The following is a 13,128-nucleotide window of genomic DNA, read 5'->3' on the forward strand; positions in this document are numbered from 1 at the left end:
ATTAGCTAGTGGCACCAGTAGATTTCCATGAATCTCAGGCCCATGTTTTTCTCGCATTTTCATTTTCTTTCTGAATTAAAAGGACATTGTTTTCACCTGTTAAATGACAGTGGCAACTGTCCAAAAACCAGGATGAAGGAATCCAGATTATAATTCAATAGCACGAAACAGCAGTTTCTTTTAAATAACAGCTTCCTTTGTACTGCTGAAGATAAAGGTCATGTCTGTAAGCTTTGCTTATTTTTAGTTCAGCATCATTTTTCTACAGAAAGCATTATCCATTTGGGTTAAAAGCAACATTTCTAATATAGCCTAATAACTATTACAGAACACAAAGTTAAAGTTATCTGTGTGAGCAAGCTCAGGCTACCAAATCATATTTAAAGAGGTAGCCAAGAGTCTTATGCAATACTGCAGATAAGAGTGGCCACACACAGAAAGGCCATTGCTTTTCTTCAACATGCTGATCACAGATCCATCACTTCAGCAGACAGGCATTAAGAAACAAGGCAGATGGCACGCAATCCATCTGAAACGAAGTCCCTCATTCCTTCCCCCTGAGAATTCTCTGAGAATGAGAAGTCTCTCATTCTCATTTCAAATGAGAGAATGCATCCAACAAAGCAGTGAGATTTGTGATCAGAATCCTTCAATAGACTCAGCGTTATTTTTGTGAGCTTTATTTAGTTGGACAGGTTAGAATGAGGCATCTAGACTTAAAACACTAGATGCTTCTTCATGGCAGTGAACTGATGTAAGGAAAGGTTTCACTCATGAGACCACCGACTGACAGACACCTTAAAGGTACCATGGCCACCCAGCCCCCATCTTCAAAGGTTTTGTACTCCCTTCCTCTCCAACTTCTGTTTTCCCAGACACAGCTGGTATCACACAGAAATGAAAGCTAAGAAGGAAACTGCATCATCCCCTCTCACCCCCACCAAAAAAAGTGTATTGTTTTGTATTTACTTAAACTTGTTGCTTTTTTACCTTTCTTCAAAGGCTCATTGCATTGAAAAAGCAAACATTCACAGGCTCTTAGGACACTCCTACAATACCTACAGGACTTCAGAAACCCTTACATGAATTAAAATTCATTAGAGTAGGTTCTCAAGGGGAAAAAAAAAAAAATCATTCTTGGAAGGCTCCAGGAAAGGCATACTACTTAGTTGGGCAGAAGTGATACTGGCCCAGCTCACAACCACAATCAAAATCTCTACTTGCAACTAAATAAAAGTATCACCAACATTAGTAGGGACACACAATACTTAAGATTACAAGCAAAACATTTAATGATACAAAAAGATCACAGACAATATTAAATAGAAATGTTCTTTTTTACAAAAAGGAAACTGTTTTAAACATCTGCCTTGGGGAAAAAAAATATCTTTTAAGGGAGGTTTTATAGCTCTTCAGCAGTAAAACTGCACATGCGCTGAAGCGCTGCAGCTCGTACACTGGAATTTACGGTTTTCAGTCAGTTCTGAGAGCTACAACACAACAAATCTTTCAAAAGTCAACAGCATCTGATTGGTTTCTTTCTGTCCTGAAACTTCTCTGTGGTGCAATGATTTAAGGTTTACTTTGTTATCTGCCATACCCCACTGTCAGAAACTTCAGGCTCTTTAGCAGGACAGGACTTGCTTGCATGTCACCCAAAATACCTCAGACTGGCACTTCAGCCCCAGCTTAGCTCTAAGCCCTGCGAAGCTATGCAACCTGAATCTTATTTCTGCCACTTCTGTGATGGTTGTTGCAGTTACTAGTAGGAGGATGAAGCAGAATTGCCTTAAACTATCACAGCTTGCCACAAATGGTATTTGACAGCTCTCAGGGGTTCTGGCAGCCAGTTCAGTTTCACATCATTTCAAGCAAGCAGATTCAAATACAGCTTACAATGGAACTGCTGCACAAATCTGCTCTTACAATGATGCATAACACCTCTAACCACAAATAAACTCGGGAACTTACACAGGATCCCAAACTTGCAAGTACACCTGCCCCATTTCTTCAACAGCCAGTAGAAAATAAACACCCCATTTCCCCTTGACCTACTACACTGGATGCCTGAACCTTTACAAGGAAACAATCAACTCCCCTTGCTATCACAGAGTCTACTTCAGCTTCATCACAAACTAAAAGAAACATTTCAGACAGTTCTTTCACATTTAGGAAACAAAAACCATTCACCTGGGGTAGAAAGTTTTGGTTGGGTTTGCCACTGTATCTCCATTGCTACCAAAAAGACCTTTTTTTTCTTGGAAAAGCTAAGTTTACTGTATTTTGGTGATCAAATATATGTATTAAACATTCTAGGACTGTGAGCATTTCCTAGTCTTAATAGTCCAAAGAGCAAGTTCCCCTTTTTATTTGAGGGGAACAAGTAGCACATAGAGATCAAAGCCCCCAAGGATTTTAAAAAGAAGAAAAAAGATTATTCTCGTTTGATAAAGGCAGTTTTGGATTACATGAAGCAAATCTGTTCAGCCCTGTATGTGAAAAAAAGGACTGCAAAACAGTATAAAGTATATGCAGTTCTTACACACGTGAAATCTCCTTCAGACCTATTTCCATTCATGTTCTGACACAAGATTTTTTCCATTTTAAAGTAGACTTCTTAAAAAGTAGCAACATACACAGAAAATGCTAGAAATATCAGTACTCCAAATAAAATACTCAAGTGCACACAGACTTACTTGCATTCCCCAGGTGTACTGCAACCCCCATGGAGCAAATTACATCCTTGTTTACATACAGCTGTAAATATAAGAAGAGATTTAGGCATCAGTCTGGGCAGCTAGGTATCCATTAGTACAGCAGCAAGCTGAACAGTTCCAGATAGGGCTTCTGTCATTTAGCCTATTTGTTAGCTGTGCAAAGCAGACTGTCTTTTGCCATGCTCCAATAGCTGTTGCTTCCAGCTAGCTACTTCACAAAACACAACCCCATTACAACTCTTTATGAAAAGAGTAACTTAAGGTAACTCCTTGAAAAAGTTGCTACCAAATACATTTGCAGAAAGAGTATCAGCACTGAAATGTTTATCAAATACAGGTTTTGTTGGTTTTTTTGTTTGCTTTTTTTTGTTTGTTTGTTTTACACCTGGTATTAGACTGGTATTATGCTGGAAATCCCAAGCTTCAAAAGATACACATGATCTTGAGTAAATACTAAAAATGGTCTCCCCTGTCATTAACAGGCTTTTTACTGAAAAGGGCCAGAAAACAAAACTAAGTACTTAACACACTCTTCTTTCTGTTGAGGAATTTTAGTGCTGATTATTCACTGAGACTGAAGGCAAAATGCAGAGATTTGATTGAGTGGTTCATTAAAAAGGATGACTACACTTGAATTTCTGTTCACATTAAGATCTATTAAAAAGCTTCCAGTCTTGCGTACATTACACTTAAAACTTTTTCACTGCAAAAAAGTGTTATAAAGGCATTTTTACAGTATCAAAGTCTACAATATTACTGAAATCATCGCTGTTCAAGAAAAGCTTACGCTACTGGATGTAACGTCATTTTGCTTTGAAGTAACACCACCATCCAATAAAATCAACTTGTAAAAAGATGTTTCACTATTCTAAATCTTAAATTTGTTGTACAGCTCCTGTAGCGCACACTGCAAGCAACACTGTATCCTATGCTGGGCTCCACTCTTCACAGAGGATATGTTTTCAAAGATAATAATTTAAAAAGACAATGTATATGTTAAAATTAATATGCTACAGCCCTCACACTACAGAAATACCTACTGCAGTTTACACCCATTATATATACACTAGACCTAATCTAAAATGAAGCAAACAATACTACCTTGTTTACATTCTTCTCCCATCCAACCTTCCATGCAGGCTTTGTTTCCATTTTGATCACATGTGTAGTGACCAACAAAGTCATCTCGAGGGCCACAAAATTTATTGCACAGAGCACTGTAGTAGTTTTCATCACACTTCACTCTTATTTGTACTTCAAAATGGGCAACAGGACCATTAAACTGTAGTGTCTTCCATCGATCTTCTGGGTTGATCATGCCAGCATGTGCCACTCGTTCTATCAACAAGTCTTCACCTTTTTAAAACAAGGTAAATTCAATAGGCAACAAATTTGAGAGATACAAGAGCATATAAATTCACATCAAAAGTATTCAACTGGTTAAGAGAAAACCTAGTAAGAAAATGTTATGATGATAGAGATGTACTGTATAACTGAATTTTCCTTTGCCTTGCAAAGTCCGTTACAGGAAGGCCAATTTAAAAGAAGTCTCCCAAAGGAAATATTAAAAAACCCTGGAACATAATCCATAGGAAATAGCTTATTTTTCAAGTCAGCCAAACATACCACACCCACACACGGATAACTAGCAGTTTTATCTTGATCTGAGGCTCTTTTTGCCTCCTTTTTGTTCTTATAAAATTGCAAAATCTGCATAACCTCATAGCCGAGATAAAAGTTCTCTGGTGCAAGTTTAGTTTTAAAAATAAAGCAAAACACATAGTAAACTCACCTGGCTGCAAAATTCCTAAGCAATAGTAAGTGCTCTGGTAGGCTTGTGTTATGTACATAAACTAACTTTTTTCCATTTTTATCATTCTCTCTACAATAAAGGCAAAATATCTTTAACAAACATTTCATAGAACAGTGTGTAGCTAGTATTTGACCTTTTGAGAAGAAATATACAAGTGAACCTACGATTGTCAAGGGGCCACTGTCAGCTCTGTATCCTGCCTACCCTTATCCCCAATGGAAATACTGGTAATTGTGATTACTGTTGCAATATTTTATAAGCACCCTGCCTTGCCCTCACAGAAAGCAGCAGCACTGCTACTGCCAGTTTGCACTGAGACCAAATGTGCACAAAGTATATCTATCTATCACACGAGACAAGATGATTCTAGGATATAGGACCATGGAACTGCCAACAAGTATTTTCATTTTTATGAATATCCATTTTGTATTTTTATCCATTTTAACTCTTGGTTTAGAAGCTTCAGTACTAAGCAATAAGATGCAATTATAGTCAGTAAAATTAAATTACACAGTTGGTTCAGTAAATGTTAAGAAAAAGCAAAGCACAGTAAGGGTAACTGTAGACAGTGAGTAACCCCAGTGAAAAGAGTTTTCAAGTGTTTTCACTATTCAAATCCAGCAACATCCTACCACAAGAGTTTTTCTAGGTGGCTCTACAAGCTGCAGCTGGAACTCCAAACACCATTTAGGAAATAAAAAGTTATAGAAGCTTCACTTGTATATATGAATTTCATACTCATTTATGAAATAGCTAGAATATTGCCAGCTCAGAACTTCAGCATCCGTTTTCTTTAAATAAAGATTCTTTAAAATGCACTTTAAAAGAAATAAAGAACTAAGAACTTGCACACAGGAAGAGACTGTAATGGCAGCGACATAATCTAAACTTCAGATTATTAATACAAAACATGGCAAGCTGGTAGCAAGCAATACTAAACTATAATTTTCAGCAAATGCCTTTCACCTCTACTTACTTTCTAGAACTCATTCATCTAATCCATTTATAAAATAAAACCAAAAGGAGTAACTTTCTCACCTAGAAAGTTATTGACACCATAGAAGTATCCTGTGCATCTTATCAAAGCTGTACTCTCCCTCTGGCATGTAAAAAGGCTCGTGACAATTTTCAGTCACTCCAGTATTAAAGGAAAAAGAAAGCTACAGAACTGATGGGCTCTGCAATGTACTCTGTTACCTTAACATCTTTTTCCAAGCTTGCTTCTATCATAAAAATCTTTCCTCTACTGAACTTACAAAAAAACAAAGAGCTGTTTTAATTAAGCATTGAAAGGTTCTCCAATTCTTAAGAATTCAAAGTGTCTCTCTGATTTAATATTAGAAGTGGTATTGCCATGTATAGGCTACAATTCATGCTTGCCTGCACAAAACATTTTATGGCTAGACAAGACACATTGAAGTCTACCTCTGTTCTTTAATTTCTACATGTGAACTCCTGTCATCCAGCAGAATGTGGTCAGTAGCAAAGCTGACAAGAAACCGGCAAGCTAGAAAAGGCTGCCTCTTACTTTTGCACTGAGCAGGTTATCTATCATACCACTAGTCACTACTAAAAGCTACATGATTAGATTCAACATTCTTTTATAACCTTTTCCTTCTCTAAGGACTATTGATCTGAAAAACTAAAGGAAAAGTGCTGAATCACTGGATGCTCAAAGAATTTGAAAAACAACAAGTATGTCTAATAGAGCTATTTTCCAGCTATAAGCAACACATCATCAAAACAGCTGCAACAGCCACTGCTGGAGAAGTGTTTCCTCAAAGTGCATCAGATGGACTGAAGAACAAATCCAGAGATTAAGAGAGTGGTTTATGTAACAAAAATCTTATGAAGCATCTTCATGTTAATGCAGATTCACCAGTCGCAGTTAAACAACAGCAACAGGCATTACACCTATTGCAAATATACCTATGCAGAATAGTCCTCTTGATACCTGGGGTCGAGAACAGGGGAAATAACCCAATAGTGCTTTTTTTTTTATTTATTATTTTTTTGGAGCATTCAAACTTTATCTCCACAAACTCCTCTGGAAAAGAATGTATTGAGTCTCAAGAGCTTTTCCCCTAGCTTGTATCAGTAAAAGTAGGACTTAACAGCCTAAACAAGCAAACCAAATAATTTACTCTGAACTACAAAAGGCATCAGGAAACCAGCTCCAAGCCATTTAGTTTCTAATACTAAATTCTTAAGTACCAGAGTAAGCATAAGAATTATGTTTTACTTCAGATTTAAAACGGATCCAAAATAGAAGGTCCATCTTTCAAAGAGATCTGTAATCACAGGAACATGTTTGTCAAGGTTTCTCCTTCCTCCCTCACAATGCCAAAGTGTTTCTGAAGATAATCAGTCTCCCACATTTAACTGTTTTGATGAGACAAGTTTGCTCCCTGCATCCAGTTTACCATTAAAATTAATGGTGTTAGGAACTGTCACACACATTATTTATAGCTGTCAGTAAAGGCAATGAGCTGCATAACAGAATTTGTCTGGTTATTGGTCAAAAAAGCAGCATATACTGCTCAAACCTCCCTTCCCCACACACATCTCAGAAGCAGTAAGGCTTCTCTTCCTTGTACTAAGAAGTTTTCTTCTAAAAGCCTCTCTAGATAATCAGATAGTAGCACAGATGCTTGCATAAAAGGAGATGATGGCTAAAAGGTGGTTCTTTAATGTTCCCAAGACATCTGATTTTTGGAAGAGGAAGCCTTATCTGAAGGGTATTTTAACTGTAACTGCAATCAGGAGTCATGGCTACACTTAGATAAGAACGCTGCTCATCAGCACCCAAACTTTTAGCAGAGGTCAGAAGTTCCCAACAAGCCACTCACAGGGCAATACAAAAGGTAATGCTGGTAGCTGTTTGCAAAGAAACACACACATGGTAGCACATGAACTTCATGTCCAAAGGAACAGGAGGTGCCCATCTCAGGAAGCACATTCTCCTCAGCCTTTTTCAAGCAACCATTTAAAACACCTGTAAGGGCATATTAAGCCTCCTACAGACTAACACAGAAGGCGGCAACCACTGCATCCCTGCAGTGGACATGGTCAAATAAAGTTACTTTACATGTGAAGATCACACAATCACAGAATGGTCAGGGTTGGAAGGGACCACTGGAGACCACCTAGTCCAACCCCCTGCTAAAGCAGATTCACCTAGAGCGGGTTGCACAGGATCACATCCAAGGGGCTTTTAAAAGTCTCTAGTGAAGGAGACCCCACAGCCTCTCTGGGCAGCCTGTGCCAGTGCTCAATCAAGGTAAATAAGTTTTTCCTCATATTCAGATGGGCCTTCTTGCATTGCAGTTTGTGCCCGTTGCCCCTTGTCCTGTTGCTGGGCACCACTGAAAAGAGCCCGGCCCCGTCCTCTTGACACCTGCCCCTAAGATATATATGCATTGCTAAGATGCCAGCTTGCTTCACAATGGCAGTGCTGGGTTAGGCATTGCCAAGAGCTCTGCTATACAACTAGAATCTTGTTAAGTCAAATGACTTACCTGGAAAGCAGCCTGAACTGCTGTGACAGGTAACAGAGAACAGGCCCTTTACAGTGACTTTGTATCTAAAGCAGTTTCCTCTCCCCCTCCTCACCACTCTCAAAGCAAACTAGCAGTAACATTATAGTGTCATGAGCTTACCTCCAAGCCAACCCTGCTGCTCAGAGGAGGAAAAAAGCACACTTGTAGTTCAGGAATCAGAGTCTGAAAGCCCCTCTTAGAGTCCATAGTTTGTAAGTACTGGGGAAACATTTGCCCTGGAAGACTTCTTGTTGAGAAGGTACTTCACAGATCTGCTCTGAGCACCCCTGCCTTGCTTTCACTGAGTGCAAGTAAAAATACAGGATGCTAGGACACAGAGAGAGGGAAGAATGACAACTGTTGTAAAATCTTGAAGTTGTTCACTGGAAACTCTTCTTTCCAGGTTTTGAGGTTTTTTTGCTTGTTGGCTTGTTTCTGTTGTTGTATTTCAAAATACTCACTTGTGAGTCCAAGCTAGAACACAGGACCTGCATTTAACTTTCAGCCTTACTCATCCCCATTAAATAAGAGCAAAATCTGACTTTGGAACTAATTAATCAGCTTATAAAGAGACTCTGACAATTAATTTGATTAATCTTTCTTACAGTAGCAACAGAAGACACATGTAATCTGATCCAGAGATCAGCACAATATTCAGGATATGATGGGGAGTTCGGCTTTTCACAGACTCTTTCTTCATCCCCTCCAGGATGCAGATAGTGTCTTTTCTCTGGAGGAGTTGCCATATTCCCTTTCCTGTTCTCTTACATAGGATTTTTTTACTGATCTGTCCCTGTTTGGCAGCTCAGCAGTCCTTGCAGAAATATAACGGAAGTGTCTTTGCATCTTGACAGATTCACAAGCCAAAACCTACTGGAGGGACTCTGTGCCAAGACCATGCAAAGGAAAAAAAAAAAGCCAGCATTAAAGAATTCTTCCTAGGAACCCAATATGCAAGTCTAAATTACAGCACGGCAAAGCAACAATCTCAATTACGGAATTGGTAAAACTACAGAAACATTTAACTAAGACAAGTATTTAGCTAGTCTTCTGCCAAATCACAGGCCACGACAGCCTTCCTAAATTCACATGACAAGCCTTCTAGGTTTCAGATGCAATGCAACTTAACAGCACCTCTCCAGCAGCCTACATTAAAGGGAATTTCACCTTCCATTAGCAGTTTCTCAAGAGAGCTAAACTGTAACTCGATGCTGTATTATAGACTCCCACAGTTCACGGAAACTTTAAGGAGATGGCCCACTGTGCCTCCAGAAAACACTATATCCTGTTGGCTTGAAGTTCAGAAAAAAACCATAAAAACTACATCAATGCAAGTAAATAGATTTGTTAGAGCTGCATTAAAAACTAGAAAGCATAAGAAAGACTTGACACAAGCTTAAAGTTACCATGCCCTTATCAAGTGTACTTAAGAAGAAACCTGGGGTTTAAAGCTACATGTTTGCCAGAGGATTCTACAGACTCTAAGACATAAACATAGCAAGTTACAAGACCATTAAGTAGCTTATTAAAAAACAAAATTCAGCACTTAAATGCATACAGATCTGTTTTGCAGGATAAGCTTTTCGTGTTCACTCCCTTCTACACCACCTCATGAGCCCATATGCCACCTAGAACAAGGGCACAAGTATCTCAATATTCGCTGTACTATTTGCCCCTAGGTAAATTATTCCCAAGCTGGAAACTAGTGAAAGAAGTTAACTTCATGAAGTACTTTTTGAACAAAACATTCAAAAGGACTCCCCCAGTTTGTTGCTGCGTAGGGTACCTAAATTTATTCAAGATTCAGGCCTACTCCGCTCAGCACACAAGATCTCATTTTTAATACCATGTCCAGCTTCAAGAAGTGGCATTCAAGAACGCTGTGGACCAACTGAAGGGTTGCGGCAACATGAATTACCAGAGATCTAAAGAAAATATACCTATTAGAAAAGGTTGAAGGAGCTGTTAAACAACAAGACAAAAGAAGCTTAATTCTAACAGAGGAAGGGCACAGGAACAAACTACAAACTCATCATTACTTTGTCTATCAGTGGAGATAAGGTATGTAAAAAAAAAAATCTAAGTTAGGAAAGTCTGTCAGGAAAATGCAAGTGGAGCTGGTCCTGATCTTCCAAGAAAAGGACCTGGAAACTCTCACATAGCCTTAAAATCAGTTGAGCTTTGCCAATTGTTTATTTTTTATCTATTTAATTTGATACATCTTGATAAGGATGGTCAGTGAAGCAGCAGAGAATGGAACCTTAATTAGAAACTGATGATGACTTGGGATATAAACCTTTCCTATCTTAATGCCCAAACACTTATCTTCCTCTATATTGATCCCAGTCTCGATTAAATAGTCCATCATTAACCACAACAAAAGCCTGAAGTTCACAACACTTGCAGCCAAAAGCACCAATTATTTTAAGACAGGTTTGTAAACCACTACCAAATATTAGGTTCAAGCTGGAGTCCTAAATCAGCAACAATATGGCAATCAGCACCTTCATATGATTTTGAAGTATTATACAATAATCTTTGTTTTCTTTCAGATCAATAACCCTGCTCTGATACTGAGCTTTAGCACTTACAGACCAGAATTGCAAGGTAATTTTCGGTACTTCAGAAGAAACAAAAAGGAGAAGGAATCACACCAGGATTTAGAACACACTAATCAAAACCATCAAGCACGGTTTCTTTATGGGAAGCAAGAATGCTTATTTGTTTACCTGATCATGAAAAGTATTGCATAACGTGGTTATGGGTAAACTGAGTAGAATGTGAAGTACAACTCCACAGTACAGATTGCTTTCCTTTTAGAAAAGGCCTACAAAGATTTTTAAACATTTTTTAAAAGCTAATTATCAAGAGTCATGTATTACAACCTTCACTTACTATTGTTCATTCTTCTTCCTATCAGTAAGAGTTTTTCACAGTTCCTAGCCCAATATTCACTGCCTGGATTTGTACACGCTTGCATTCAGACTGATTTGAAGAGATGGCTAATTGCAGCAGCATACCATTTCCCTTCTCCCCAGTCTGTGTACATACAGCTCAGAGTAATAAGAACTGAAAGTTTTACATAAAATACTCACCAGCTTTTGTATCATTATCCCAATCCCATGCTTCTATTACTAATGTGAACGATCTCTGAAAAGAAACAAGACAGTAGTTAGTAACAAAAAAACTAGTTACACACCAGACAGTGATTTGGAATACACAGATAATGCTGCTAACAAGAAAGCCAACTGAGAGCAGTTACAAATTTTACTTCTCTGCTGTCATGTGAAAGCCCTTGCAGGCATCTTCTCAAAAGCATGAAATGTAACAGCATTAAAAATTATGGGGCAAAGCATGCTAACAGCAAAACAAAAAACATCCCACACACACACCAAGAACTGAATTATTATTCTTCTCCTCCCACTGCAACTAATTTTCAGCTAGCCCTAAAAGGTTTGAATGAAGTGAGGCATTCTGAGCACTGGAAAACAGCTAGGATATGTAAGACTTAAGTACTAAAGACAAAAAAACACAAAAGAAACCAACCGAATAGAACCAGAGCCATCCTTTACGGAGATGTCTATCCAACAGATTTTTTTGCTGTATTCTAGAAAAACATATATATCTGAAGAAGAAACACACAAAATTCCACCCTGCATCTATCAAAAATTCAGAGTTTTTTCTTATGAAAGGGGTAGTGTGAAAAATGGACCTGCAAAAGACACAGCAGGAACATCACTGTTAATGGAAGTGCACTGGGTAGTACACTTTCCACTGAGGAAAGAAGAAAAGCATGATTTCAAAGAGTTTTAAAATTATATGGAATGAGCACGAAGGCTTTACTTCACTAAAGCATAGCTTTAGACATTTTTCTTGGTTTTATGACCAAATATGCAAGTTAGCTGTTGATATTCAAATACTAAACTTATTTAGGAAGAAGTTACCTTATGCATACATGTAATGGTTGCCTGTTTTGAGTTTAACATGAGTAGCTGTCAAATTCTTCCAACTTCGCTATTTTTCAACTTCACCAAGCTCACAGAGATTCTCACATACATTTAGAACCAAGGAAAAAACCCTCCAAGAACAGTTACTGCATTGCAACACTATCCTAAAACACTCATGTATACATCTTTGTGCTTAGAGGCAAGCCACACCAAAACCTGAAGCTCATTAAATACAGCAAGGCCAAGCCTTAATGTGCGCAGAATTCACAGGCTAATGATCTACAAACTCACATGATCCTGGGGACTTTCAGCCAAGAAATTAAGAGCACCGTTTTAGGATGAGGATTATGTAAGAATTCAGCTATCTTTTATAGGGTGCTTAGGACTCTGTTACTGTTATCTCAAGAGGTGTAGATTTTTACTTCGAGATAGCTCGTGCTTTCTATGCCTCTTGCCTCCCCACCGAGGAGGGGCTTGACCACAACACTGAAATATCCCTATTTTAGAACAGCAGCAGCAACAAGACAAATCAGTGCAGCATCCTAAGCAGACGGGCTCTTTGCCCGAGGTCTTTCATGACTAGAGCAAGGGATTAAGTCTATTCAGAAGGGCACTTAAGTGAGCACATATTTTCCTACTGCTGAGTTACATTAACATATAAACTATAAATTATGCCTTTGAAAAACATTTTTCTTCTTACTTTCAGCTTCAGACATATAGTAGGGAAGATGATTTTCCATCATTGAAACTGATAAAAATTTAGTGGTAAATATTTAGGTTACTCTCAAGGAAGGAGGGAAAAAGGGAGGTCAGCAGGGACTATACTGGACAGAGGCATACTGAACTGGAACTGCCTTTGGAAAAGGACAACTGATTGAGATCAGCTTAGAAAGTAAACACCTGTACTTCTGAGGTATGACACCACAGCAACAACTCCACAAATTTTTTGGAAACAAATGTTAGTGGAGCATTTCAGTAGCTTCACCCTCCAGCTCCCTGCTCTCCCTGCCCCCCTGCAGTCTCAGCATTTAGGGAAGCAGGACAGGATCCTACTGCATTCTGAAAACACTACCTACCGCCCCCCTCCTAAACTGCTACCAGAAAAATAAATA

The 13,128-nt window shown here is 38.5% G+C and overlaps 1 protein-coding gene across 1 annotated transcript in view; it reads right to left on the reverse strand.

Moving 5' to 3' along the window:
- JAG2 (jagged canonical Notch ligand 2) overlaps positions 1 to 13,128 on the reverse strand; it is a 72,527-nt gene that overhangs the window by 34,243 nt on the left and 25,156 nt on the right. The window contains exons 3-5 of the mRNA XM_055716759.1: positions 11,165 to 11,219; positions 3,819 to 4,073; positions 2,697 to 2,757 (exon numbers count right to left, since the gene is read on the reverse strand). Of these exons, the coding sequence (XP_055572734.1) occupies positions 2,697 to 2,757; positions 3,819 to 4,073; positions 11,165 to 11,219 (371 nt within the window). The remainder of the gene's footprint in view (positions 1 to 2,696; positions 2,758 to 3,818; positions 4,074 to 11,164; positions 11,220 to 13,128) is intronic.

The sequence above is a fragment of the Falco cherrug genome, chromosome 7, assembly GCF_023634085.1.
Source record: "Falco cherrug isolate bFalChe1 chromosome 7, bFalChe1.pri, whole genome shotgun sequence".
In the NCBI taxonomy this organism is placed as follows: domain Eukaryota; kingdom Metazoa; phylum Chordata; class Aves; order Falconiformes; family Falconidae; genus Falco; species Falco cherrug.